The sequence below is a fragment of the Lutjanus erythropterus genome, chromosome 6 (assembly GCF_056507025.1).
Source record: "Lutjanus erythropterus isolate fLutEry1 chromosome 6, fLutEry1.hap2, whole genome shotgun sequence".
In the NCBI taxonomy this organism is placed as follows: domain Eukaryota; kingdom Metazoa; phylum Chordata; class Actinopteri; order Lutjaniformes; family Lutjanidae; genus Lutjanus; species Lutjanus erythropterus.
In genome coordinates, this window is record NC_139322.1 from 25,246,564 (window position 1) to 25,273,720 (window position 27,157).

The window sequence follows — 27,157 nt, forward strand, 5'->3', positions numbered from 1 at the left end:
CAAAGAACACCGTCCCCTCAGTGAAACACGGTGGTGGGAGTATTATGCTGTGGGGATGCTTCAGTGCATCTGGAACTGGGAATCTGGTCAAGGTGGAAGGAATCATGAAGAAAGAAGAATATGTGAAAATTATGAAAGAAAACCTCAAGCAGTCAACAGTAAAACTGGGTCTGGGTCGTCGCTTTGTCTTCCAACACAACAACGACCCAAAACATACGTCGCTTCTGATGAAGAATTACCTCCAGAAGACCAAAGTGAACGTTATTGACTGGCCTGCACAAAGCCCCAACTTTAATCACATTGAAAATCTGTGGGGTGAACTGAAAACCAAGGTCAATGCAGAAGACCATCAAATCTGGAGGAACTTGAGAGATTCGGCAAAGAAGACTGGGCTGGGATTCCTCAGGAAACGTGTCTGAGACTTGTTGAAAACCACAACAAACAGTTGCAGGCTGTTATCCAGCAAAAAGGATACGCAACTTACTATTAGCATCTGGGGGGCTAATAATTTTGACCCTGGTAGTTTTTGTTTTTTGTGAAATAATTTTGTTTCTGTGTGCAAAGTAAAATAATGTAAGCATCCAAAATAAAACTAGGATGTTTGAAGAAGCTATATTAAAAATTCCTTGTTCTGTTTAACAGCTATACTATAATACTATAAAAAATGAAAATTTCATAGGGGGACTAATAATTTCATACTCATCTGTGTGTGTTTTAGAGCAGTGCTTCTCAAGTGGCTTCTTAAATTAGTTAATTAGAAAATAGATATCAAACATTCATAATAGGACTGGGCAATATATAGATATTATATCAATATTGTGATATGAGATATTGTTATATCAAGATATATCAAGATATATATATTGCATAATTCCTTAAATATTATACTCGACACTGATGGATCAGTGCTGTATTGTACCTCTTAACATATACTGTACTTTTTTCTTCCCTCAAAAATGTGTTGTGCTGTTCAAGGCTGAAAAAATATTTTTAAAGGGGGTACAAAGAAAAAGGGGGGGAAAAGACCACTGTTTTAGAGTGATGCACTGAGGGACTGGCTTTCAGTGTGTCTTGTGTGTTTGCTCATTTCTGTGTGGTGAATTCAGTCAAGCTGATGGGAGCTGAAATAGTTTAAACCAAAGCCCTCTAAATTTTAAAATGAGCTCAGTGTTCATGGATGACTGTGCTCTAAAACAAAGAAAGGAGCAGTTACCCACCAGATCTGGGTTGTTTGATTTATTAGATTAGACAAAGAAAATATCCATGTTTCTACAACACAATTTCTGGGTTCAATGGCTGCCACAAAAATATGCACCATATTGACCTATTAGCCTAGTAATATTCTCAGATTATGATTCACTGTACTTATTTAGTACCGGTTAAATGAGCACTGCAAGTCAAGACTGTAAAATCAATACGAAGCAATCACCATGAGGACTGACCCGACCCGAGCTGAGAGGCCTGTGTGTCGAGTGAAATGCTGAGGAATTCCTAAAGCCCTGGTGTGAGCTGGTCATTAGTGCTGTGGTAAACACGGAGGCCCACACAGCTCCCACTGCATGACTGGCCCTGAACAGCGGTCTCTAATGTGAAATCCATTTCTAATTGTTTAGTAGGTGAAAACAAAATGACCACGTCCAGCCCACTGGAGGCCCTGACGGGGCTTTAAAGCAAACAGCCAAGCAGAAAGGGACTTCATCATTTCATTAATTTATGCTGTCAAGATTTCTTTTTAATGTATTATCAAAGTAAATTACAGGGATAGTTCAGACTATTTTATGTCGGGTTTTATGAATTATTGATAGTCAGTGTATTAGCTACAGTAGCCGGCGGTTGGCACATCCCCAGTTTTGAGAAGCAGAGATGCGTACCAGCAGCCTGTGTTCTGTGTGGTAAAATGGCTAATTTTGTCTATGGAGTCTTTGGAGAGTGTGATCTTTGGCTTGTAACAGCAGTTTCCTAGCAGAAGTGGCTGTCAAGGCAAGGTAAAATCATGTAAATATTCTAAATATAGCACACATACTGATACTGATTTCTTTTGGTGGCACTTTTTTAAGTGGCTGGAATCCTTAATGTTGCTGAACCTTTTCACAGCAGAACATTGCTTGACTCTCATGCTAGTGCCTATCTCTGCTTCTCTGAACCGGCGGTATCTAGTTTAGGTAATAAACTGACTATCGACAAGTACCTCATACAACCTCCTACATCAAAAAAACCTTTTTATAAATCCAGAAAATATAGGCCTATGTGCAGTGCTTTGAGAAGATAAACTTGTTAACTCTCTGGATTCCTTTAAAACATGCTGACATTAAAAAGTGAGATTTCTGTTGGTTGTAATTTGATGTTCTGTCATTTTCTGTTTCTTCTTAAAGGATTTGCTGAGCCGTTAATAAAACTGCAAACACTTCAACATAACTGGCTTTTCATAAATGTTTTAATCCTTCCTTTCTTTCAACTGGCAGAAGACTTTTTACTTAAACTGAACATGAGCTTTTCTGATGGAGAATCTGTAAGCTTATAGCGAGACTATGTTTCCATCCTGTCCTCTCTGTGTTTTCTCTGCAATTCTAACTTTTCTTTTAACTGATGTGGGTTTATCTTTTCTCCCTTCCTTGTAGAGAGTTTTGAGGTGACCCTCACTGAAGAAGGTGATCTTGGGCTCTTTCTTCTGCCTTGTGCTTAGTCGTTTTACTATTAACCCACTAACGCAAAAAAAAAAAAAAAAAAAGCATCCACACTTTTACACAGAAACTCCCGCCATGCTCTGTAATCTCCCCATTCGGTTTTCTCTCAACTTTTTATGTTCTTCTCACCCTGAATATTTTGGAGTTCCAACAGCTGGATGAAAAGTGTGATGTGGGGCTGACTGTACTTAGAAATATCTGTGCATGAGACATCCATTGCAGTTTGCAGACCCTAACAGTTTTTCAGCTGTCACCAGGAAACACAAAGCTGCTTTATAACAGGAGTTTCCAGTCATTTTGATGCCATTTTGTCCAATCCAGTCCTCTCAATTTAAAAAATATGGAAAGAAAAGCCAATTTTTGACGTACTAAATAATGAAGTATAAACTTAAAGGACACATAAGATGATTTCACAACCAACTCATGGAATTTGAAGTAGAAATTGACTTCAGAATTGGTATTTAAAGAGAATAAAAGCTTTGAAAATGCGTCTTAAAGGCATCATCCTTGTCTGTAGTGCCAGATCGATGCAGGTACAGTGACTCCTGTGGACTTTTCTGACATTTAAGTCTTCATCTGAAAGCTGCTGAGATTGTTAACTAATGCAAACTCTCTCTGCTACAAAGTTTCTGTTGTTGCATCTTTGCCTCAGTGGATCTGTTGAGTTAATTCTCCACCACTAATCTCCACCATTAGCATGGCTGCAGTTGTCATTTGATGTGGATGTCAAGCAAGTTGATATTTCTAACCCCAGTTCTCATCCAGTACTTTTTTTGTTTGACTACTGTTATTGTAGCAGTTGAGTTCTGTATGATTTCATTTTGTTTGGAGTCATTTTGCAGTAGTTTTGGGCGAGAGGCACAATTACACAGGAAGACTTTATATAATTAAGAAAAAATATTATTTGAGGTGTTGTCTGAGAGTTGTTTTCTTCAACGGACTTCTTTGGGTTTTGTTGACTGAATTGGTGCAGGATCACCTTATCACAATGCTATCCTCTATTATAAAGAATTTAACTTTGTTTTTATTTAATTTATGTTAATCATTGTTTATATCATAAGATAGGGTGTAATTTTTACTCATTCCAGAGGTAAATGATCTTCACTTCAAATACAGGTCTCTATGTGCTTACATTTTGGGCTTGGTTTTATATGATTTATAATATCTTAAGTACTCCTGTGAAAATGCCTGTCCACATCTTTTCGGTTTCTGCCTGCATGACTGGATGCAATGTTTCAAGTGGCTTGGATAAGACACTCCGTCTTCTATGATACTAAATGTCCCACACCCTCTCCCAACTCCCCCCTCCCCAAGTACTCACCCATATGACAGTGCTTTTTGGGCTTCCTCCACAGCCACCACCCACCCCAATCTACTACAACTCCCTGGCACCCAAAACCTGTGGCTGATCTTTTTTTTATTTTGCGTGAATTTATGGTTTTGTTGTTAACATATTTTTTTCATTTGAACAATGAAATGTCATGCCTGCCATCGGTTATCCTGAGCAAACTCTCTTTTGGCTCTTGACGTGTTCAGGTGAGATTTGCGGCTTCAGGATCCACGGGCAGAATGTCCCTTTCGAGGCAGTGGTCCTGGATAAGTCCACTGGCGAGGGGGTCATCCGGGCCAAGGACAAGCTGGACTGCGAGCTGCAGAAGGAGCACACCTTCACCATCCAAGCCTACGACTGTGGAGAGGGTCCTGATGGAGCCAACATGAAGAAATCCCACAAGTGAGTCAACCACTGCCACTTCAGAAGTGTTTTCTTCTGTCTCAACTAGGTTCGGTTTAGTTTGACTGCAGTTCAAGCAATCATAGTTGAGACAGTCCTGTTCAAAATGTAGCTTTGATTCATGTATTTAGCTTTAATTCTGATGCTCATTAACATAAGATTAAGACCTGCCCTCTCATATTTATATAGAATAATTTGAGTGCTTTCACATCTATTTGATGTGGTTCTTATGAGCTCTTTTGCATTTGCCTATTTGGTTTGTTTTTGATGTGAAAGCAAAGACCAACCACATCACTGCGTGATTGCAGATATGTGATTTTCCCCAGAATTTAAGAGGTAAACTATTATTAAATCCTCCTGCTGATTGTGATAACTGTCAAGGGGGTGATGTCAAAAGTAATCCATAATTATCCCGGTCATGATTTGGAAACTGCAAGTATGAATGCACAACAGGACATGATTGAAACAGAGCTATAACAGAGTTGTGATGAGCATGTATTTTGACAGTTCAATCAAAAAAATCAAAACGTTCAATCAGACACTTCTTTTTCATCTCTTTTTTACCTACTGGTTGTCATTTATTGCATGTGAGATCTAGAGCTGCAACAATTAGTCAGTTGACAGAAAATTAATTGGCAACTGTTTTGATCATCAAACTTTTTTGGCAAAAATGCCAAACATTTGCTGTTTCTAGCTTTCCAAATGTGAGAATAAACTAAAGGTCTTTGGGTTTTGGTTGCATAAAAACAAGACTTTGTAAGATGTCACCTTGGAATAATAATAAGAGATGTTTTTCATTGTTTTCTGACATTTTAAAGGCAAAAAGATGAATTGAGATAATTATCAATAGACAAATCTGTAATGAACAGATTTGTTATTCGCAGCCCTGTTGAGGTTCTATTTTCATCTAGAGGTGCAACGATTAGGCAGTTTATCACTTACTTGATCAAAAGAAAATTAATTGCCAACTATTTTGATAATTAATTATCCGTTTCAGTCATTTTTCAAACAAACTGTCAATGATTCCAGTTTCTTAAATGTAAGGCTTTGCTGTTTTTCTTTGTCATTTATGACGGTAAATGAAGAGTCTTTGGATTTTGGACTGTTGGTCAGACAAAGAAGCAATTTGAGTCACAGTCACAAAAATTGCCAAATTAAGTTACTTGTCAGTCAAATGACTCCTTTACTCCTCTGTTGCTATTGTTTCTAATAAGTCATGTGTTATTGTAATAAGACAAATGAAACTGACCAAAAATTAACAGCAACCATTCCTTCCCTCATTCTAGCCAAATGATCCAAATTCTTTTCATGCAAGTGTATATTTTTATATCATCTCATCATTATCACGATCACCATCAAGTGTGATAATTGAACATTTTGTCTCTCTCAGGGCCACTGTGCACATCCAGGTGAACGACATCAATGAGTATTCCCCAGTGTTCAAGGAGAAGTCCTACAAGGCCACCGTCATCGAGGGCAAGAAGTATGACAGCATCTTGAAGGTGGAGGCGGTCGATGCTGATTGCTCCTTCCAGTTCAGCCAAATCTGCAACTACGAGATCGTCACCCCTGATGTGCCCTTCACCGTCGACAAAGATGGTAAGGATCTACATCTAGCAGCCTCATCGTAGTGTCTGTGGTGGGACAAAAGCTGCTGCACATGCCGACGAGCCATGATTTTATTGACACGCATCTATTGATCTGAGTAAACAACAGTGCAGCAAGACGACATATTTAGAATTCACAGCAGCTTGTTGCCTTGTGAGGCGATGATGGTCTCCTTGAAACGTCTCCCAAATTGGTCAGTCATTTGTGTCAGACTGTGGGATTATTTATCTTGTAATACAAAAGTAAAGATCCAGTAAAAAAAAGACATCCAATATCCAGGCTTAGCTGATATGACACCTGGCTCTGATTAAAAGGAAATACAGACAGATGATAAAATGAGGAGAACAATCAGTGTGAGGATACATAACGTTGGTGAAGGTGCTCAACTGTGACAGCTAATTACTGGGATCTGATCTTAGACAAACAAATTCCATCACTTGCATGCTGATCAGACTATGTGTACACATTAGCTTGGTAATGAACTTGCACAAACAAAGATTAATTTTTTAAACCCAACTGCCCAAAACCCAATCATGGTTTAACTTTAAACTTATATTTGAGAGGGTTTAACTTGTAAAATGTCTTCCTTTTTCTAGATGCATTGAGCAAAATGATCAATTTCCTCAAAGAAGGTTAAAGGACAGACTCGTTCCAGTTGAAATTTATGATTCTTCTCTCCTTTCTTTCACTCCAGCTGATAAGTCAGCCAAGACGTTTTTCTCAAAGGAGAAATCATAGCTTCTCTGCTGAGCTAGCATCAGTAGGCTAGCCAGGCAAATTAACTTTTTAGCTAGCAAACAATGTAATATTTTGATAACTTTTTAGCACGCTAGCAAAAAAAATGTTCCATTTGTAGTTATTTATTTATTTATTTTGTATCTAGCAATGAATGTTTTTATCAATATTACTTAGCTTAACAGTGCATTTTTAAGGAATATAGAGCAGCTGGAACTTGGCAATCCCCCCCCCTTTACTTCCTAACAGCCCTTGACTTTATTATGTATTATGTGGCCCTAAGAGATATCATATATGGTTTTAGTTGAGCGTTTAATGAATCACTTTGGAGCGCTTTCCAGTATTTTTAAAATAGTTTGTTTTGCTGCTTAATAGCTCAAAAGGTTTTTAAACATATCCTAAATCAGCAGCAGCTTTGAAATTAAATAAGGAGTAGTCCTGACACTCAGGTTTTTTCCTTTTTGTGTCTCAGGCTTCATCAAGAATACAGAGAAACTGAGCTACGGCAAAGAGCGCATGTATAAGCTCACTGTGACCGCCTACGACTGTGGAAAGAACCGCGCCTCTGAAGATGTTCTGGTCAAGATCAACGTCAAGCCCACCTGCAAACCCAGCTGGCAAGGTATCAAAGCTGTGCTCTACTCGCTGTATGGTAGCTCACCAACCATCACTGTTTAGGTGTGTCTCTGTGTTGAACAAAAGCGGTTCACCGACACAGTCCACACAGACTGCCATTGTGAAAAAGGTTATTTAACTCCTTTAGGCCACAAGGCTTTTTATCATGCTTGAAAGAACCAAAGTACTTCTTAATGAGTAATTACTATTGACAGCCCACATATTGACTGCTCATATGTTATCTGTGCTGTGCTGAAGGACATCTTTTCATTATTTCCTCCCTCTCGCTTCGTCTTTCAGGCTTCAATAAGAGGATTGAATACGAGCCTGGCACAGGTAGCCTGGCCCTTTTCCCCAGCATGCACTTGGAGACCTGCGATGAGCCAATCACATCCATCCGAGCCAGTGTTGAACTGGAAACCAACCACATTGGAAAGGGCTGTGACCGTGACACCTACTCTGAGAAGTCTCTGCACAAGCTGTGCGGTAAGTAACAGCTCAGCTGGAAATGGTCATTGTCAGCAGTGCATCATTGGAATCACAATTCTTTTTTGATAAATCCAACTGTTCAATTTGATTGCCTTTGTCCTCTTTGATTGTTTTTTAGGAGCCAGCTCCGGAACTGTGGAGCTTCTGCCTGCACCCAGCAGCTCTGCCAACTGGACGGTTGGACTGCCCACCGACAATGGGCATGACAGCGACCAGGTGTTTGAATTCAACGGCACCCAGGCCATCAAGGTTCCTGACGGCATGGTGAGCACCAGCCTGAAGGAGCCGTTTACCATCTCTGTGTGGATGAGACACGGCCCTGGGGCCCACGAGAAGGAGACCATCCTCTGCAACTCTGACAAGACAGGTAATGTCCCGGGAGTGGAGTGAAATAGTTTCAAAGCTACGTCTGGACTGCCAGAACTCCAGTTTGACTTCTAGTTTAATTGTTTTCTGAGGTGACTTTGGTTTGCAGCTAGTCTGCATTCAGCATCTCTAAGTATTAAACAAATTATTTGCTTGGAATCTGAGTGTAGCTGCTAGAAAAGCAATTACAAACTGGAAAGTGTAAATGTAAAGTAAGTCAGAAACGCCATCTATGAAGGACTGGTATGATATAATTAAATCATAGGAAAATAACAGGTGCACTGTTCTTTTTTTACTGTCAAAAATTACTGATTTGGCTGTTAGACATTAATTCCAGAAACACACTGAAGCAGAAAAAACAAAACAAAACACAAACTTGAACCATATCATTAGCGTTGGTGCTCAGCTGGCTGGTTAACACATGGAAACGCACTTCACTTCCTATATTTTCTCTGTCACCTCTGCCGTGTGCTCGCTGACCTTTCCATTTTTGTCACTAGTTGTAATTTTTGCGTGTGGTCACAAGCTCCTTGATCCTTATTGACTGTAAAGTCTCTGTCGTCCAGTGAGAGGCAGCTCATCAGCTTCTGTATGACTGCTTATATAAGAAGGATTACATCAGAACGGCTGTGCCCTGGACGGGAAGCTCCCATACACATGATCCCAGCACCACTGTTCATGACCTCCATTCAGCACAGAAACATTAATATCTCACCTTCTGCTCATTTCCTATGCATTTCTTTTTTTAGTTCCCAATACTGAAGCTACACATTAAATGCACACTGAGAAGCCTGGACATTTTATTTTGGACTACCACTGTAACCACAGAAGGGGTAAAACAATGATATTCATGGTCAAATTAATCTGTTGGTCATTTTTTGGATTGCATTATTTGGCACTAGCACATCTAAACATGTCTTACTTAGTCTGAACAGCCACTTAAATAACCAAAAATGTTACTGTTATAAAAAAAAAAGGCAAGCATTTAAATGTTAATATTTGTGACACTGGGTCCAGCAAATGTTTGGTTGTTTTTCCATAGAAATTGTTGATTTTGATTGTTGATTATCCTAACTAAGGATCACTCAGTACCACTTTTTCATGTCCAATGCAGCAAAATTGAGTATCTGCCAATACGGATACCAATCATGTACCATCTTTTTCCCTCTCTTAAAACAGCTGTTAAATCTACCTTTGTATTGATGCACTTTGCTTAACAATAACAATCTAAAAGATTGCCCTCAGTCTGTATTGAGCGACACGATTAGAGACTGACTTGTGAGTCTAGACATCATGCGGCAGATTTTTGTTAGATATTGTCACAGACAAAGCCTATAGATGCATACTGAGAAAAGTACTTTAAATCTTTGAGTCTTTTGAAGAATTAACTGCCAGTTGGTGTTTGTTATGAAGATTATATGAGCAGATGAATTCTGACGTTTTGACTTCTGTTGTTTTTGTTGGCGTCCTCCAAGAAAATAAACTACCGGTACATTTCCAGTTTAGAGAACAATACATGTGTTAAAAGGAACTGGTTGTGGAACTGGTTTCAAAATGCTGTTTACTGCCACTGTGAGAACCTGTTAAGACATGTTGGTAAATTATGAAAACAAGAAATGTCATGGAGGGAATTGTCATAGGCTAATAACAAATCCCAGTAGTTATACAGCTTATTTCAGAGATGACTTTTGTGTAATCATGAGTCACATGGCTACAGGCTTGTGCTTGTAGCTCTTGAAGTGTTTAATAGCGGTTATTGCCCTCTTTTGTGTTGCAATTTAATACAGTAATACCATAGGCCACACAGGACACTTGTGTTTTTGTTTCTCACTGCCTAAATACTACTAATACCAATAAATATCTACTTTTCTCTCATTTGTTGGAGGAATTAATAAAAAATAATAGCTACCCATCCTCCACATATTCCCATGTTCAGTTATGCATTTACATTTAAGTGTGTCAAATATGTTTTTCACTTGCACATTTCATGCAAAAGAAATGCTCTCATTTTAATCTATGCAGCTGTCTACATTAGCTCCGTGCAGGCTGTATCTCATGGGCATAACCATGACCTGGAGCGCTAAACACGAGGTTGATGCTCTATGAAAAGGCACCAAATAAATATATTAGTCTACATTTTGCAACCTGGGCAAAGAAAAATGTGGTCCTGAGCCAGAGCAGCTCACTCTGCTCCAGTTTGTAAGAGCACAGACTCTCTGTTCACTTTACTCAGCAGCTTGGAAACAAGACACAAGAACTTCTTGATCCACTTTTGCAGCGTTTATTCATGGGGAAACTGTGTATTTACTGCCACTAGGCAACTTCACTGCTAAACTTTCCCTCTGCTCAGATCGCAAACACCTGTCTGCCCTGAGCACAGCCACTGGCTCTTCTCTCTCTTTTGCCCAGTCACACATTAGCATACACACTGCCATGTTTATGCCATAAACATATGCATAGCGTCGATAGAAAAGTATATAAGGAATATTCACACATCTGAAAAGAAGCCTGCACATTGCACACAACATTTGGCTGCTCATTTGCTGTTGAAATGTGCAAACAAGACAGACTTTGTAAAGTTCAATGTGGAATGCCCTTGACACATGACCATAATGCTGACATGATGTTTGCTGCCTAGAAACAAGGTAAGAATAACAGTTTCATATTTTGATCTCCCCTCTCATGTCCTCTTCTGCAGAGATGAACAGACACCACTACTCGCTCTACGTCCACAACTGCAGGCTGATCCTTCTTCTCCGTCAGGATCCATCAGAGGCCGAGAACTACAAACCAGCCGAGTTTCACTGGAAACTTGACCAGGTGAGCTGCTTCTCCTGCCAGACTTTGTACAGGCTTAGAAAATGATTTTTTTTTTTTTTGATGATTTTTAACTAAGAATAAATATAGTTACAGTGGTACTATGCAATGCTTGCAGTCATAATTTTAGCTTTTCATCCCATTGGTTGTGTTCTTCACAGGTGTGTGACAAAGAGTGGCATCACTATGTGCTGAATGTGGAGTTCCCCACTGTGTCTCTGTTTGTGGATGGAACCACTTTTGAGCCTTTCCTGGTTACAGAGGATTACCCACTACACGCCTCTAAAATCGAAACTCAGCTCACCATCGGTGCCTGCTGGCAAGGTAAACTCTTAAATACATTAAAAAAAAAGCTATGACTCTATTTGTGACAAAATGTGTTAATTTACAAAAAAGCCTGGAGGTATTGTTTAAAAAAAAGATGTGAATCTCTTACTTATGGTTCAAATGTTTCTGTAACATTTTGTTTTTTTTGATTACTGAAACAGTAAAATATACTTTAATTCTGCGTGATATATTTCAATTTTACAATATTTGTTTATTATAGCTTTTGTAAAAACATAGTGTGCATGTTATTTTATTAACTCTTTCTTAGATTCTCAAATGATGCACCATGACCTCATATGTAGCATCTGAATCTCTACTGCAGATCCTCAACGTTCCTCCCTGTCTCTCCCTGCTCTCTTCTTTCTGTCCTTTACAGACAACTCAGGACATGACAATGACACTGAGTCAGTCTCTGAGCCCACCTCAGGTTGCTCAACTCTTTCCCTTATTCCTCAGATATGTCCATGTGTCCACAATGTTCCACCACGCTAACTGCATCCTCATACCATTTTGACTAGAATGATTATTACACATTCTAGATGCAGAAAGATTTCTTTTTTCATAAATGTTTGGAGCATGATGCAGTCTGGGTGTGATTTTGCATTGTTTTTTGTGTGTTTTTTTTCCTCCATTTATGCACTCTTCTTACTGCAGCAGCCAGGCGATTGTTTTTTTCCACAAGCAGAACAGAAATAGACAAATAATGAGCACAAACTCTGACCTGGCTGCCACATTTTGGCAGTGCAGGCTCTTCTTTCAGAATGTGACCTTGGGTCAGAAGCAGTAGCTCCTCCATATCAGATAACAAACCTACAGCAACACACACACATATCACTTGATGTCTGTGGGATGTTGAGATGTGAAGGTCCAGGTTTGTCTCTGATTCTGTAAGCAGCACAGACTTATTCTCATTATGGTTCAGCAAGAAGACATGACAGGAATATTTCACCTCTCATTAGGTAGGATACTGCAGTGATGCTGAAATACTCAGTTGTATTAAAATTTTAAGGTTTTAAATTTCAGATAATTTATGAGAATTTTGAAATCCTCAAGATGGTTCCAGTATTTTGTGAAAAGACGGTAACTAATAAGGATTAGTTTCACACTTATCTTAGATAATCCCCTCTTTGAGTTTCTTTTTTTCTGTTGATGTTTTTCCACTGTATAGACAGTTCTCCCCAAAATCAAAAGTACATATTTTTTCTCTTATGTGTAGTGCTTTTTATTCATCTTGATTTTTTTGGTGTGAGTTTTAGAGTTTTGGAGATATTGACTGAAGAGATTTCTGCCTTCCCTCAAATATAATGGAACTAGATGGCGCTTGGCTTGTGGTGCTCACAGCCTCAAAAATATCTTTGAAAAATGCAAGCAGAGTGCCAGCTAGTTCCATTATATTTGAGAGAAAGCAGACATCTCTACGACCAATACCTCCGAAACTCTGCAACTCAAACCAAAATAATCCAGATGGATAAAAGCACTACAGTAATTGTTGACTACAATTGATTCAGGGGTGAACTGTCCCTTTAAGGCAGCTGTTAATGCAGATGTTGCATGTATCTAAGGCGTGTGAAAGCTCATCTATCATTCTCCCGTCTCGCTCACCGGGCCTCAGGCCTTGTAAGGGCACACATACTAACTTGCATGAACACCATTCACGCCAGCTTTGCACATTGAGACGGCATGCTTGAATCTCCAGTCAGCCCAGAAAAGGTGAACTCTGTGGAATGCACACTTGAGTAACTAACTTTTTTTTATGTGTGTGTTGCTGTTTTCTTCCCCTCTCCTCCATCCCGACGTACCCAGGCGGAAATGCTCGAATGGCTCAGTTTTTCCGGGGGAACCTTGCGGGGCTGATGATCCGCTCTGGCAAGCTGGAGAACAAGAAGGTGATCGACTGTTTGTACACCTGCAAGGAAGGACTGGACGTGCAGCTGCCTGAAGAGGTTGCTTCAGCTGTCAAGGTGAGGGGGGCAAAATGATATAGAGAGACAAATCACACTCAGGCTCAGTCAGACTGAATCTGTGTCAAGAACACAGTCTAATGAATTCTTCTTTATACTAAAAGTATTGTGAATATGCTGTTTTCTAAATGGTGCTTAAAATAGACTCCTTTCAAACGGTTCCTTCCTCATGCAAATGGATGAGCTTGCTCGATATCACAATTGCGATATGATTTACAATATTATAGGGAATAAGTTTTACAAATAATAATATGCATGCACATTCATCATGCATCATTTTTTTTACTTCAGTCTCCCTTTCAAACTCAACGCCGACTAATTTGGAATTATGTACAAGTGCTGCTCCAACAGAGATTGATGGAATTTGTGAATGAGATGATGAATGAGAGTCACAGCAGTTACAGACGGATGCAACAAGCCTTCCAGCATTGCACTAGAAAAGGGGCGAAAATTAGTCCACCAGGGTGTCATGTTTCCGGGAGGGCTGCACAGTTAATCAAAATATTATTGAAATGGCAATATGACCAAGTACATTATCCAAGTTACAGTACTGTAGTGCTGCAGAGATGCCCTGGCTTACAAGTTTTATTCTCCAGATGTAAGAAAACATGCTTGTTTGGTACAAACTCCAACAAATGTCACATCAGTATGATTTAAATTGTTTTGGGTTTTTTTCAGTGTCAATGAAAATTGATTGATTGATTCAAAAATAATAGATCCCACTAATCAGGAATCACACAGTTCTGGATGAAATATCCTTCAAAATATATCCTTCCTTTTCTTTTCTTTTTTTTACCATATTGAGCAGCCTTAGTTTGCATCAATGCCAACTGGAGCAAGAGCCGATATAATTGTAACTACTGCAGAGTTATTTTACCCAGGAATGAATGCAGATTGTACCCTTTCCCACTGAAGACAAAAGCCAGATGCTAGTGGGTGTTAGTAGGTTTTTTATCCTTTCTAAAGGGGCTTAAGTGGCTCCAAACCTTTTAGGCTTGGTGATAAGGGGAAGCAAAGAGTACTCTCAACTACTTTCACAGGTTGCATTTATGTATGAATTGTCATCAGACCGACCAAAGAGTGATTTGAAAAGTTTGTAGAGGCCTGAAGAGATGGAGATATCCTGTATTTTACAATAACAAGCCACATATTACAGAAAAAGCAGAAAAAAAAAACTGTTATGCCAGTCATCTTGTAACCCCTCCGGATTCCAAGATTTGAACCCAATGCTCGAAGTGATTGATATAAATAAATAAAGTGCCAAAGTTAAAGAAAATAAAGACAAATAATTTAACTGAACCTGTCTGGAACATGTTAAATAACTTGAACTAGCTTGTCAAATGTTTTGTTAATAGTTTAATATCAGCCTGACATCATGCACTAACACATTTTCAGGCATAAGAATGGCATCAGGAGAAAATATTGCTTGGTGTTTCCAGGGCGTGGCACTGTCAGTGACCCATGACTTCCAATACTGCGAAGATGGTGCTTTTGTGTTTTCAGGAGGTGGAGCAAATGAGCTCCTTGAAGTACCTGGGGACTGTGTTCAACCAGCCTTTTACCATCACAGATCTTGTGGAATGCATTTAAGAAAGAAAGCACAAGAAAAGACTCCTTTTGTTGCATAAACCAAGGAAATCTGAGTTCAGCCAATGCACTTTAAACTTTGAGTCATTCCAATCCCTAATTGAAATTATATTTGTTCTTAATATTGCATCCTGAGTTGAACAATTAAGTGTCAAAAGTAAGACAAAGCTTTCCAAAGTAGTTAAACTTGGGAGTACAATTACAGGCTGTAAGCAAACCTAACTGTCCTATCACCGTGTAAAAGCAGTCCAAGCTTAAGTGCCAATATCTATGACTGCAGCCATCCCTTAAATTGCTTTTCAGCTACTGCCTTCAGGGGAAAGGTACAGAGTTCTGTGTGCAAAGAAAAACATCTGCAGTAAAATCGTTTTTCCTGTTTGCCATAAAATATCTTAACCAGTGAGGAGAGACATTTTTTGAAGTCAGTCTACTACCTCTGCACAGAGCACTTAATATCTATTTTTATTTCTCTTAACCCTGATTCAGTCCTCACTATTGAGTACTTGGTGCTCCTTGCATGCAAAGAGGAGACGAGGTATTTTCTATTTCTATTTTCTATTCTCTAACTTCCCTTAAATCACTCAGTCTGTCACCTTGATTACTTCTCTTAGGTGGAGTTTAACCCCAACCAGTCCTCTCTGACCGTGGAGGGTGACGACATTGATGCCTTTGACAAGGTCATGCAGCACATCTCCTACTTGAACTCCCGCCAGTTCCCGACCCCTGGCATCAGGCACCTCCGCATCTCCACCACCGTCAAGTAAGTAGCAGAGGCCAAAATTTCCTCTCCAGTTGTTTTTCTCTGCTTGGTCTCCATCTTGTCCCCTCATCTGTCAGTCAGCAGCAGCCCGGGTTCGTTCTGCCTAATAGACATGCAGAGGGGATTGATCTTTCTGCTTTAAATGTAAGGAGGGTTTGTTAAGGTAAAATGGAGGTCAATTGATCTACGAAATTTCCATAACAAAGAAAGTAAACATGAAAGGTTTTGGGTTTGGAGAATGATAGCAGCAGAGGAGCTGTAAGATTCTGTATATTTGTTTTTCAGTTCTCTTTGATGTAGATTTTTTTTTATAACAACAATGTATTCAGAGACCGAAATGTGAATAACAAAACAGCATTAAATTTGCAGATGATGTATGAAAGGAATATATTAGCGCTCAGGTTTCTGCTGAGCTGACTCAGTTCCAGTCGTGTTGCAGTCTAATGTTTGTTCTTTGCATATGCATAAAAAACCTGCATCAACACTGAGTTTTATTGGGTGGACTGAGCAATTAAACCACATGATAATTTTCCATATATTAATTTTCTATCTGCGAATGCAACTTTCCAGCTGTTGGTGCCATTATATGTGAATAAATGCAAAGGGAAGCACTGAATGAAGAATTTTATATGTGGAGTAGCAGTCACAGTAAAATGAAACTGACTTTTTTACCTGGTGAGCTTATTCTCCACATCATTAAATACATCTATCTACAAATACAATTCAAGAATATGTTCTTCTGTTTTTACGTTCTGTTCATTCCTGAACAGTGCACAGTTTATTAAAGCAATAAGTCCTAAGAGGCTGTGGTTTACAGTGATTTTAGAAAAGCTTTGGGACATTGTTAAATCACGTCCCTGCGTGGCTTATTGCTTTTATGAAACGATCACTACATATGTCTGTCAGAGGTTCATAAAATAAACACATAGACAGATAATGCAAGAAATTTTTGATAACAAATAATCATTCTTGTGCCAAGCAAAGTGGTTCTTCAGTAACGCATAGCTGAACAGTTAGCCAATCATAATCAAGGACTGGTTCTATCTGTTTTATAATAGTACTTAATATATATTCGACCATGCTGGAACACACAAAATGGCACACAACTACTCCTGAATAAAGTTTCAAAAATGATTCTTAACTCTTCCCATCACACTAATTTTATTACTTCACAGCTTTTCGCAATACTTAAGTGGAAATCTTCTAGTGTTCACCCCTGAAATTGTTGTTTCTTTCCCCTTTTATACCATTGTTGAAGTCTGGATGGCTTGAATCCATTCTCTCGTGTTAACTTTGTCATGTTGTATTTGTCATCTCTCTCATTTCCTGAGGAACATGTGTCCCTCCACTGCTTGAGGCTTGGAGGCTAAGGTTTCTACCGGTTCTTTGTGATTGTGTTTTTACTAATAGTCTTTTTAATAGTCACATCTTTTCTTATGGCACCAAAATACAGAACTTTCACATAATTAGGAATTTTCATATCCCAAAATCTTTGTTAGAGCTTAACATATTTTCCCCCAAAATCTAAAAATTTTTGGACATGTCAAAAAGATTTGTGAGTGATGAGTGTCCATGTGACCACACTGGCTCCAGCACTGCTGTTGTGACTTGGATATTTTACTGCAGTTCTCCAAAACTTTTGAATTTATTCTCCTTAGTCAGGGTGCATACTGTTATTAGACCCTCATCTCACCACTGTCTGAATCCAACATTACTGGTTCCCTCTTTGAGTTTGGGGTCCATGGCAGGCTCTGTCTGTATTATACTTCTTAACAATTTTGCGCCAAATACTCAGTGTTCGTTTATCATTTCATTATTGCTTTCTTGATGCAATTTCTTCCATTTGTCTTCAAGCATTGCTTTGAATTTGAAAAGTTTCCGTCTTTCCATCTTGCTCCTCGCGTCTTTCAAAGCACAGGGGGAAAAAAACTGATAAAAGATCCTTATTCCCATGTTTTCAAACTTAAATCTCTCCCCAGATGTTTCAACGAAGAATCCTGTGTTACGGTGCCAGACACTGAAGGTTACGTGATGGTGCTGCAGCCTGAAGAGCCCAAGATCAGCCTGAGCGGCATCGATCACTTTGCCCGCAGTGCTGCCGAATTCGAAAGCCAGGAGGGTGTGACGCTGTTCCCCGAGCTCCGCATCGTGAGCACCATCACCCGTGAAGTGGAGGCTGACACAGAATCTGAAGCTGCAGAGGGAGCTGACGATGACCCCACGGGTAAGAGAAATGCACGCATGACCCCGACATTAACCCCAGATTATGTTATAGGTATTTGTAGATATAGATAACCCATTTTTCAGTGGATTAGTTGTGATGTTCGCTTGACAAGTGGTTCATCCTCTGAGTTAGATACACCACATTTTTTTCTGTAACAATGCCACATGTGTAATCTTAGTCTTGTGCTTCTTAAGGCAGGGATCCTCCATCCGTCGCCTTGTTTAAATTACCTTATAGACACTGAATGGGTCTGCAGGCACAGTGAATGTCCAGTTAATAGCTGTGTAAATGTACAGTAGCTGGTGATGTTGAGGATTAATGCCTGGAGGCTGACAGGATTGGACAGAGAGGGAGGGAGAGAGGAGATAAGTTGTTTACTACTTTATGGGAGGGGTCAGTGACCAGCCGTGCCATCTGTTAGGTTTGTATATGAGCTAAGACAAGGAGGGACAATAGGCATGCACTGAGGCTGACACAGATACAGCAAGATTCCTGTCCTGTGGTGAACAGCACGCCATATGGGACAAAAGGGCTTACAGAGATCTGTTGCTATTACCTGCATCACCCCTCCCCACCTACACCACCAACAAATGAGATGTCGCGGCAGATAACTAAGAATCACTTAATGAGAGCTACCGCAGAGTCAAAAGGTGCAAACTGTGTCTGCATGAAATATTAATTTGTTTCAAAAGCAAAATGCAGAAGACAAACTATTTCTGCTGGGCTATTAAAATATAGTCAGATTAGAAATACTAATTAAAATACCTTTCAACTGTATGAGTTCCTAAACTGTTTTCCATATTTTACACCTCCTGTTTGTACAAAAATAAAAGTGACACTAACAGAAGATACATTATTAAATATAGACTTCTGTTGATAATGTAGCACCGTAATACTTTTTAACACTAAATATGGACATTTTTGTTGTGGTCCACCTACACAGTGACACAGTGGCCAAGTCTACTTTCTGTATTTCTGTATTTCTGGTTGAGCTGTACTATTGCCCAGCATTTCCAGTGATCAAACTGTGGTCTCTATATTGTGTTATCTATGATGCTTTCTCATCTTGATTCAGTTCTTCAACCTCCTCTGTTAGCCCTTGCACATTTTTTCTATGAATTGTTCTTGAAAATAAGAGACTCGAGCAACCCATTAACTTATTTTTTTAATATGTGAAGAAGAAATAGAAAAAATACGAACGGCAAACTCTGACATAACAGTCCCAATCAACAATCCTAAACTTGGGTAGGGTCTCTACAGCTCTCCTTTTAAATCCCTCTTCTCTATCACTTATTCAGTCCAAGAGACAGTGGTGTCAGAAGAGATCATGCACAACCTGGACACGTGTGAAGTGACTGTGGTGGGAGACGAGCTGGATGGAGAGCACGAGAGCCTGGAGGTGGACATGTCCCAGCTGCAGCAGCATGGCTTGGAGATGAGCTCCTCTAACCTGGGCCTCGTCATCACCGGTACGTAGCACAGTGGTCTTGGATAGTAGAAAACAGAAATTCTCACAAATCTGCTTTAATCCCTATATGTAAACAAATACAAATACTTAATGTTATATAATGTACACGTACGCCAGAATGATTTGACGACAGTCAGCAAATCTACTGTCTGTCAGGGTTTTAGTCAATTTTTCAGGATAAATTTCCAAATCATCTTAAAACCACTTTTCTTTTTTCTTTTTTTTAAACAAACATGCTATTAATTTTCTCAAAAATGAATAGCTTTTTTGATTGCTGGGGACACTTATTTTTGACACATGCTTCTCTCTGTATGTTCTAGGTGTGAACACCATGGCTAACTACGAGCAGGTCCTCCATCTTATCCGTTACAAGAACTGGCACACAGAGGCTCTCTTTGACAGGAAATTCAAACTGGTCTGCTCTGAGCTCAATGGTCGCTACATCAGCAATGACTTCAAGGTCGAGGTATGACTGAGCACCTGTCAGCTACGTCACATATTCATTCATTCATTCATTCAACCTTTATTTTAACTTGGAAATACATTGAGGTAGAGATCTCATTTACAATGTAGCCGAGTAAGACAATAAAAAAAAAATAAAAGCAGTTAAACACAGAAGAACCCAAAGAGAAAATTACATAAAAGCGGCAACAAGAAATAATAACAATAAAAGCCACAATTAAAAATGTAAAAAATAAATAAAAGCATCAATAATCAATAAAAACAGTAAACATATAAAACCATTAATCAGGTAAAACAGGAACACCTAGAAGTAAAATGTGATACAGTTAAAGATTTAAATTCAATGGATAAAACTGAGGAAAACTTTAAATGGTTCTGCACATTGTTCCATGTTGCAGGTACACAATATGAAAAACCAATCACTGGACAGAGTTTGATATGAGCCCACATTAAAAGAAAGCATTGAACTTACGTAAGAAAGTAAAAGACCAATAAGAGCTTTATAAATAAATAAAACCCAGTGTCTTTCGCGTCTTACATCTAGAGGGGGCCACCCAACCTTAGCGTGCAGGTCACAGTGATGGGTGTCATAACTATCTAAGATAAGAATAACTATATAAGATAAGATATTTCTTTATTAGTCCTTGTTAGTCCCACAATGGGGAAATTTACTCATATCACTGATACAAGTAGTTCTCTAATATTACTGAAGTGTTTGTGTGTCATAATACTTGAACTTAGTGCTGTCGATTCTTTCATTAATTCTTGTGTGTTTCGGGCTTTTATCCTCTCTAGGTGAATGTAATCCACACAGCCAATCCTGTGGAGCACGCCAACAATGCCATGGTGCAGCCCAACTTCATTAATCCTGTGCATCACGCCTCTGTGGACCTGTCTGGTCACAACCTGGTCAACGCTCACCAGGCCTCAGGTACTGCACCACAGGAGTCTGGAAACAGAACTGGAAAAACAAAAAATGCAGCTTGGGTGCACACCAGCTTAAATATGTCATGTCAGATGTTCATTATTGTCCAAAGAAATCACAGGAAAGTAGCTTCCTCTTCCACTGTAACATAAGCAGTCCCCTGTTTTAGATTGACCCTTAAGGTTTTCAGATATGTAGAAATTATTTCCATCTTGCCTAAAAACAGAATTTCAAGTGTCGTCACATTTTTTTTTTACAATCACCTGATGAATAAGCACCTCCTGTAACTTCCTCCAATTGCAGCATTTTACTCACATGTTTAAATAAACACCAAATGTCCTAATCATACCAGTAATCTGCTTAATTGTTGCTGTAGAAAAAACGTATTTCCTCTTATATGGCAGGCATCAGTAGGGATGGATTACAGTCTATTAACCAGAAGTAGGGCACGTTTGAAATACTGGTTGTTTGCCCATTTTATTTTTTTTTTAATGGCACAAGTTTAGGGATTACACTTGAGTGCCGTCAGTGACATCTGTACAGGCGGTGGTCCGAGCGCAACCTTTTATTTCCCAGCTTCAGTAATCCTCTGGGCTGTCAGGCTCACTAAGCCTGCCACCACACAAGAGAGGCACTTTACTGCTAATATGGGGTAAAGTGGAGCAGGTTAGCAGGAGACAGGCAAAGCTATTTAAAGGAAGACACTCACCTAGAACTGCCCAAAGAACTCATCTGCAGGCTACTGAGAAGCCATAAACATCGGCACTGGCACACCATGGCACTAAAGCCCTTGAAATGCCATCAGACAGACTCGGAGGAGTCTCCCCTCATAAAGCTGTAAGAGGGTTTTTATGTGTGAACACTGTAAAAACTCAAAATCATACTAAGTTTATTGTCTAATTTCTTTACAAAATATCTTCTTGCCCTTAATATATGACAGTCACCTAATAAGTAACTTTTTAGTGAATTGTTTTTAGACAAACTATAAAGCAAATTTTCACTTGTTTCTCCTTTTTTGTGTTTTTGGACTTATTAAAAATGTAAAATGTTCCTATGAATGTGCTCATGTGCAAATCAAGCATATTTTACATCTAACCTGTCATTTTGTTTGTTTGCGTGTTTGCTCCCTCGCAGTGGTTCCCAGCGCTGCCACCATCGTCATCGTGGTGTGTGTGAGCTTCCTGGTGTTTATGATCATCCTGGGCGTGTTCCGCATCCGAGCTGCACACCAGCGCACCATGAGAGACCAGGAGAACGGCAAGGAGAACGAGATGGACTGGGATGACTCTGCCCTCACCATCACTGTCAACCCCATGGAGGTAAAAAAAAAAAAAAAAGAAAAGAAAAGAAACCTCACATAAGACAAAACATTTTGTGGTGATTAGCCAGCGAAACTCTGTCAAACAGAATTTTCCTTCTCAACAAAATGTGGTTGGGTTGCAGTGTAGACAGATTTTCACCTGCTAATGCTCTCTGGGTGATGTCGTGACTGTGGCCTAGTTTTGTCTGAGCGCTCATGATTGACAGCCCTGCTGTGATGTGATTGGGGAGAGACTTTGTTGTAGATATTTATGGAGCGTTACCTCACTAATTATAATAGAAGAGTCCAAATGTCAACATTTAGATTATCTTTGTGCAAGCAGTTGGTTTTGTGCAGATTTAGAGCAAAGACAGCAGCACAAATATTTTTGTCTCCTTATTTTGCTGATAGTCAGAATGGCCCAGTGACTAGAATCTTAACTTAAACGTACTACAAGGAGTTTTTAAGTGGTCGTGAAATAGTCTCAATTTAATATAGATGTCTCTATATGACCTACATAAGCAAACAAGACCATCAGAAAGAAGACTGGTCCTTTGTAAATAAGTTGATGCCAGCCGCTGGGTTGGATTCTCCTTAAAATGTTGATGTTAAGATGTAGATTTGTTTTGGGTGGCCCTTTCTATTTAAAATATGTTTTTATATAAAGTATGTTTTGCTGCCACACTGCAGAGCTTCCATGCTGTTGCTGCTCTCTGCTTCTCCAAACTGGGGGTGTGCTGACTGGCATCTACTGTAGCAAATGCACTGACTATTGATTAGTAACTCATTAGGGCTGTACAATTCTGTGATCACGATTATCTCACACGATTCAACATTTATTGCACTCTTAGATGCTCAAGTAAAAAAAACTAGCCTTGAGACGCCTGCTGTCTAGACAGGGCTTTAAACAGATGACAGAAGCTTAACTTAAACATAATATATATCAAAGTGCTGGGTTTCAGCTTAAGTCTTTTGTAAAATACTTCCAACTCTCAACTTGTTTTAAGGCAAGTCAGTCATGTGAATGCAGTGTGACGTGAATGCATAGGAGCAAGTGACACCTTAACAAAACCTAAAACACAAGTGGAGAGCTTCACAATTTAATTTAAAAAATTGCCTCAGTTACCTCTGTAAGACATGTTTGAACAGGGTGTTCAGATGTGTTTGTTGTTGTTGTAATACAAACTCTGAACTGGTTAAAAAAACAAAACAAAAAAAAAACAGATGAAGTTATAACAATCAAACAAGCAGTTTGGTCTCAGAAAGCGACTCTTCACAAACAACCCCACCCTCTGTCTCTGACAGACATACGAGGACCAGCACAGCAGCGAGGAGGAGGAGGAAGAGGAGGAGGAGAGCGAGGACGGAGAGGAGGAAGATGACATCACAAGCGCTGAGTCAGAGAGCAGCGAGGACGAGGAGGGCGGCGAGCCAGAGGACCAGCAGGGGGCCAGCAGACAGCAGCAGCTGGAGTGGGATGACTCCACCCTCACCTACTAAAAACAACACACACACAAACACAAGCTCACACACAACTCACACTCACTGCTCCACACACACACACTCCCACTCCCACTACCTACTACAGTTTCATGTCCAAGGAGCCATGATGTAAAAAAGATTAAAAAAAAAAAATACAAAAAAGAACCAGAAAAATTCCCTTCAGCGTATATATGGTCAAGGTTTTCCTGTTGTTATCTTAGTGGTGGTACTCAGTGTAGTGTAGTCATCACCGGATTGCTGATTTTTACTGTTTATTTTTTTATTTATTATATTTTAATTCCCAGGAAAACTTGGCCTACATTTGTTTTGAACTGTGTGAGGAAGCCAACCCTGCACTTTTGTTTTTCTCTCAGACATAAAAAGGCTTTCAAACAGAGAATTTCTTTTTTCCTGATGTATATTCTTTCACGTAATGCTTTTAGATTTGTTTGCTGCAAAACTCACGTATAGCTTTGACTTGAGTTCTCTTGACTTGTAGTCCACAGTGAAACAAAACGACGCTTTTAACAAGTAGACCGCATCTTCTTTTCTTTTTTCTTTTCTTCTTTTAGTGCATGAGGATATTTGAGAAGTCATATGTGTAGAGAAATAAATTGCTTTTTAAAGATTTTGTAAATATAAAAGAAACCATGTAATTAGTCGATGTGTTAGTGAAGGCCTACTCAAACGGGGTCCAATATCTAAAAACGACGCAGTACGTAATGTAGAATATTTGTGTCACAGAGGCTGTAGCATGTCGCTAAAATTTCCGCAAAAAAAGCTGTTCCATCATGCTTGTACAAAAATGTCTGCTTCACGATGAGAAACCCAGGACTGTTCAGCGGAGGTTTCCACGACAAAGTGGTGTCCATTTTGTCTCTTCTTTTTGTTTCTTTGCAAAGAGGATTTCTTTTGCTTTCTTGTAGGCAGGACTGGTCGATGGTTTCAGCTTTCATTACGTGCTTTGCTTTGCTTGCACAGGCGGCAACACTCAACTCCAGGCGTCAGTGTATTTCATTCCCAATAGATCTCACTGTTGTACAGAGGGGATTTTTCTTTTTGTTCAGGGTAATTGTACTCAGAGAAACGCTAATGCACAAATTTTGCGTGTTGAACGATACAAACACCAGGCCAGCAGGTACTGTAGTAGCGCTGTCGATCTGGAAATATGGGTACTAACATTTCTGCCAGCGTGTTTAGGACAAGCAGAGAGAGATTTCCTCAGCAGCTTTAAAAAGCCTCTTGTCCGCATCCCGGTCCTGCTGCGCTGACAGAAATAGGAAGGAAACTTCAAACTCACTGAAAGAGCAGATTTATGACAGACTGAAGCTTTAGTGGAGCCTGGTTAAATAGTGCAGTTGCTTGCATTGTTTTCAGGGGAGAAAGAAATGAAATTAAAGTACTTTTCAGGATTGCTTTGTTGCAAGTTTATTTACAGTGGCACGGCTATTTAAACCTGAAATAATAAAACAAATATTAGATGCATTTTTAAACTGGTTTCCTATCGCAAAATAAGCACCATCTTTATGGTAGTTTACCATAAGAAAACACTTTAAAAATGAATCTTCTCCTCTGAATCTTAAAAATTAAATATTTTTTTTGCAGTAGACCACTAGATTTTATTGTACATGGAACTGTACTGTAGAGTTGTTCTAAGATTATTTGTTTACATTTGGTAAACTTATTTTCCTTCTGGTCATTAGTATAAAGCTTATTATACAATTGATTGGGAAAACGTGTCCAAACTCTTTATCTCCTCTCAGACACCGTTTGTTCATCACTGTTGTATATATCTTTCACAAAACCAGACACTAATGTACCTTCACACTTAAACTTATTGTAGTGTTTGTCTCATGTTTTCGGGTACCAAGTGAAATGTTAACATTTCCCAAACCTGTGTTAATTAAAAGCAGATCAGATTTGGGGGCATTGAAGTGAACAGAATGTGTCATATTTTTGCATGCAAATCTATTTTCAGAGGCCAAAATTGAATTCAAAAATGCTCTTTTTGGAGACAGTTTCCAGGCTGCTTTGAGGATTCAATTAATTTATAATTTTGAAGCGGTTTGTGGCAGAATTATAGCAAAGTCTCCCTTTCAATGATGACTTGGACTTGTAAAAGAAAAAAAAAAAAAAAAGAAAAAGAAAAAGAAAAGGGGGCCAGGTCTGAGCCGGCTGAGATGGGAGTGCCTTTTTCCGATCATAGCGCAATTAGCAGGTCTAACAAGAAAAAAAACACTCATCCGTGCTCTTTTATTTGTGGCAATTTTTGTTCTGTTTTTTATTTGTATTTGTTTAATAATGCTAGATTTCTTACAGAGCTGGGGATTTTCTTTCAGTTTGTTGTAACAAATAGTCCCACCACTAGTTTTATCAAAAAGTGAGTTTTACATAGATGTCATGTGTCCATGTTGATGTGTAGAGGAAGTAGATCCATATTGTATCTTCTATAGATATTGTACTAAAATCATTGACGGAATCCACCTTTAAAAAGATGTACAGTACATTATGAAATTGCTTTGGCAGCATACATGGGTATACTGTTAATTAATTCACCTATTTGTGTATAGTGGAAGGTAAATTTTGAACAGTGTCCTATTGCCTGAGTTGTTGAGAAATGATCTTGAGGGCAGCATGAAATTCACATGAACCAGATGTTTAGAAACGCCTGTCGACTCGGAAACTCTCAGTTTGTCAAACACTCGATGTCAAACACATTTCATCTGCAGTTCAAAGTACAATAACATGGGTCACTGATACGTGCACGCTGACTCATGAGTCAAGTCTCCACAGTGACGCCACCATCTCCAGTTTAAATGCTTTCCGGTGATCAGCCCCTGAGCTAAGTGTAAGTTGGTTGAATTGAATGTCACTGCCTAACAAACTGAAACGCAGCCATACTGTCATAACACTAAGATGTAAGGGGAATTTTACTTTGCATGAACCACAACGTTTGTGTATACGTTCCATGTGGGGCTGTGAGACTGGAGTGAGAAAGGAGACGTGATACACTACTGATTCTCTCAGATTGTCTGTTTCACACGTCCAGATATATTTTTTTGTTTTTTTCTTTTCTTTTAAAATTTTTGCTCAAAATGGAAGGTGACGATGTTTTCAGGAGGTTGAATGCTTCTTCCTTTGTGCTTGTTGGAGCTGCTCTCACTTTTCTACCAATTGGAAGGCAAATTGTAGTGAAGTTGATGCTTGCTCGTAAACAAAAATAAAGGACGATGAGATATGGGGTATAACTTCTGTCTGCTCTTGTTTTTCTTCAGTCGTCTCTTACTGTGAGTGTTTTTTATGACCAGTGGTGGATCGAATATTTAGAGGCTTCATTACAGAAAACAATCTTAAATGCTTGAACTATCTTTACTCAAGTTTGCAAGACAGGATAAAAAATATCATCCCATTATAGAAGCAATTCCTAAACTCTGTGTTTAAAATGTACACAAGACTGCCTGTATCCATGACAACAGCTGTCTTGGAGGAGAGGAAGTTTTGGGAAGTTTTCTTGCCATTTATCGACCCATGATAAGGTTTTGAGCAGACATAGCATGTTGATCAAATTCAAAATTAATCATCATGGCAGTTGATATATTGATAAGATAGGATGTT

General features: G+C 39.2%; 1 protein-coding gene across 4 annotated transcripts in view; it reads left to right on the forward strand.

The window, feature by feature from the left end:
* The window catches only part of clstn1 (calsyntenin 1), a 53,295-nt gene extending 26,505 nt beyond the window's left edge, over positions 1–26,790 (forward strand). The window contains exons 3-19 of one of the 4 annotated variants that reach the window (XM_084721345.1): positions 2,619–2,648; positions 4,221–4,416; positions 5,807–6,015; positions 7,232–7,381; positions 7,675–7,860; positions 7,982–8,230; positions 10,928–11,049; positions 11,208–11,370; positions 11,750–11,800; positions 13,177–13,334; positions 15,533–15,681; positions 17,661–17,905; positions 19,204–19,374; positions 19,694–19,839; positions 20,631–20,766; positions 21,895–22,079; positions 23,366–26,790. In XM_084721345.1, coding sequence (XP_084577471.1) covers positions 2,619–2,648; positions 4,221–4,416; positions 5,807–6,015; positions 7,232–7,381; positions 7,675–7,860; positions 7,982–8,230; positions 10,928–11,049; positions 11,208–11,370; positions 11,750–11,800; positions 13,177–13,334; positions 15,533–15,681; positions 17,661–17,905; positions 19,204–19,374; positions 19,694–19,839; positions 20,631–20,766; positions 21,895–22,079; positions 23,366–23,560 — 2,741 coding nt within the window. In that variant the 3' untranslated portion in view covers positions 23,561–26,790. The remainder of the gene's footprint in view (positions 1–2,618; positions 2,649–4,220; positions 4,417–5,806; positions 6,016–7,231; positions 7,382–7,674; positions 7,861–7,981; positions 8,231–10,927; positions 11,050–11,207; positions 11,371–11,749; positions 11,801–13,176; positions 13,335–15,532; positions 15,682–17,660; positions 17,906–19,203; positions 19,375–19,693; positions 19,840–20,630; positions 20,767–21,894; positions 22,080–23,365) is intronic. The other 3 variants (XM_084721347.1, XM_084721346.1, XM_084721348.1) reach the window with 3 other exon arrangements.
* The last annotated feature ends 367 nt before the right edge of the window (positions 26,791–27,157 follow it).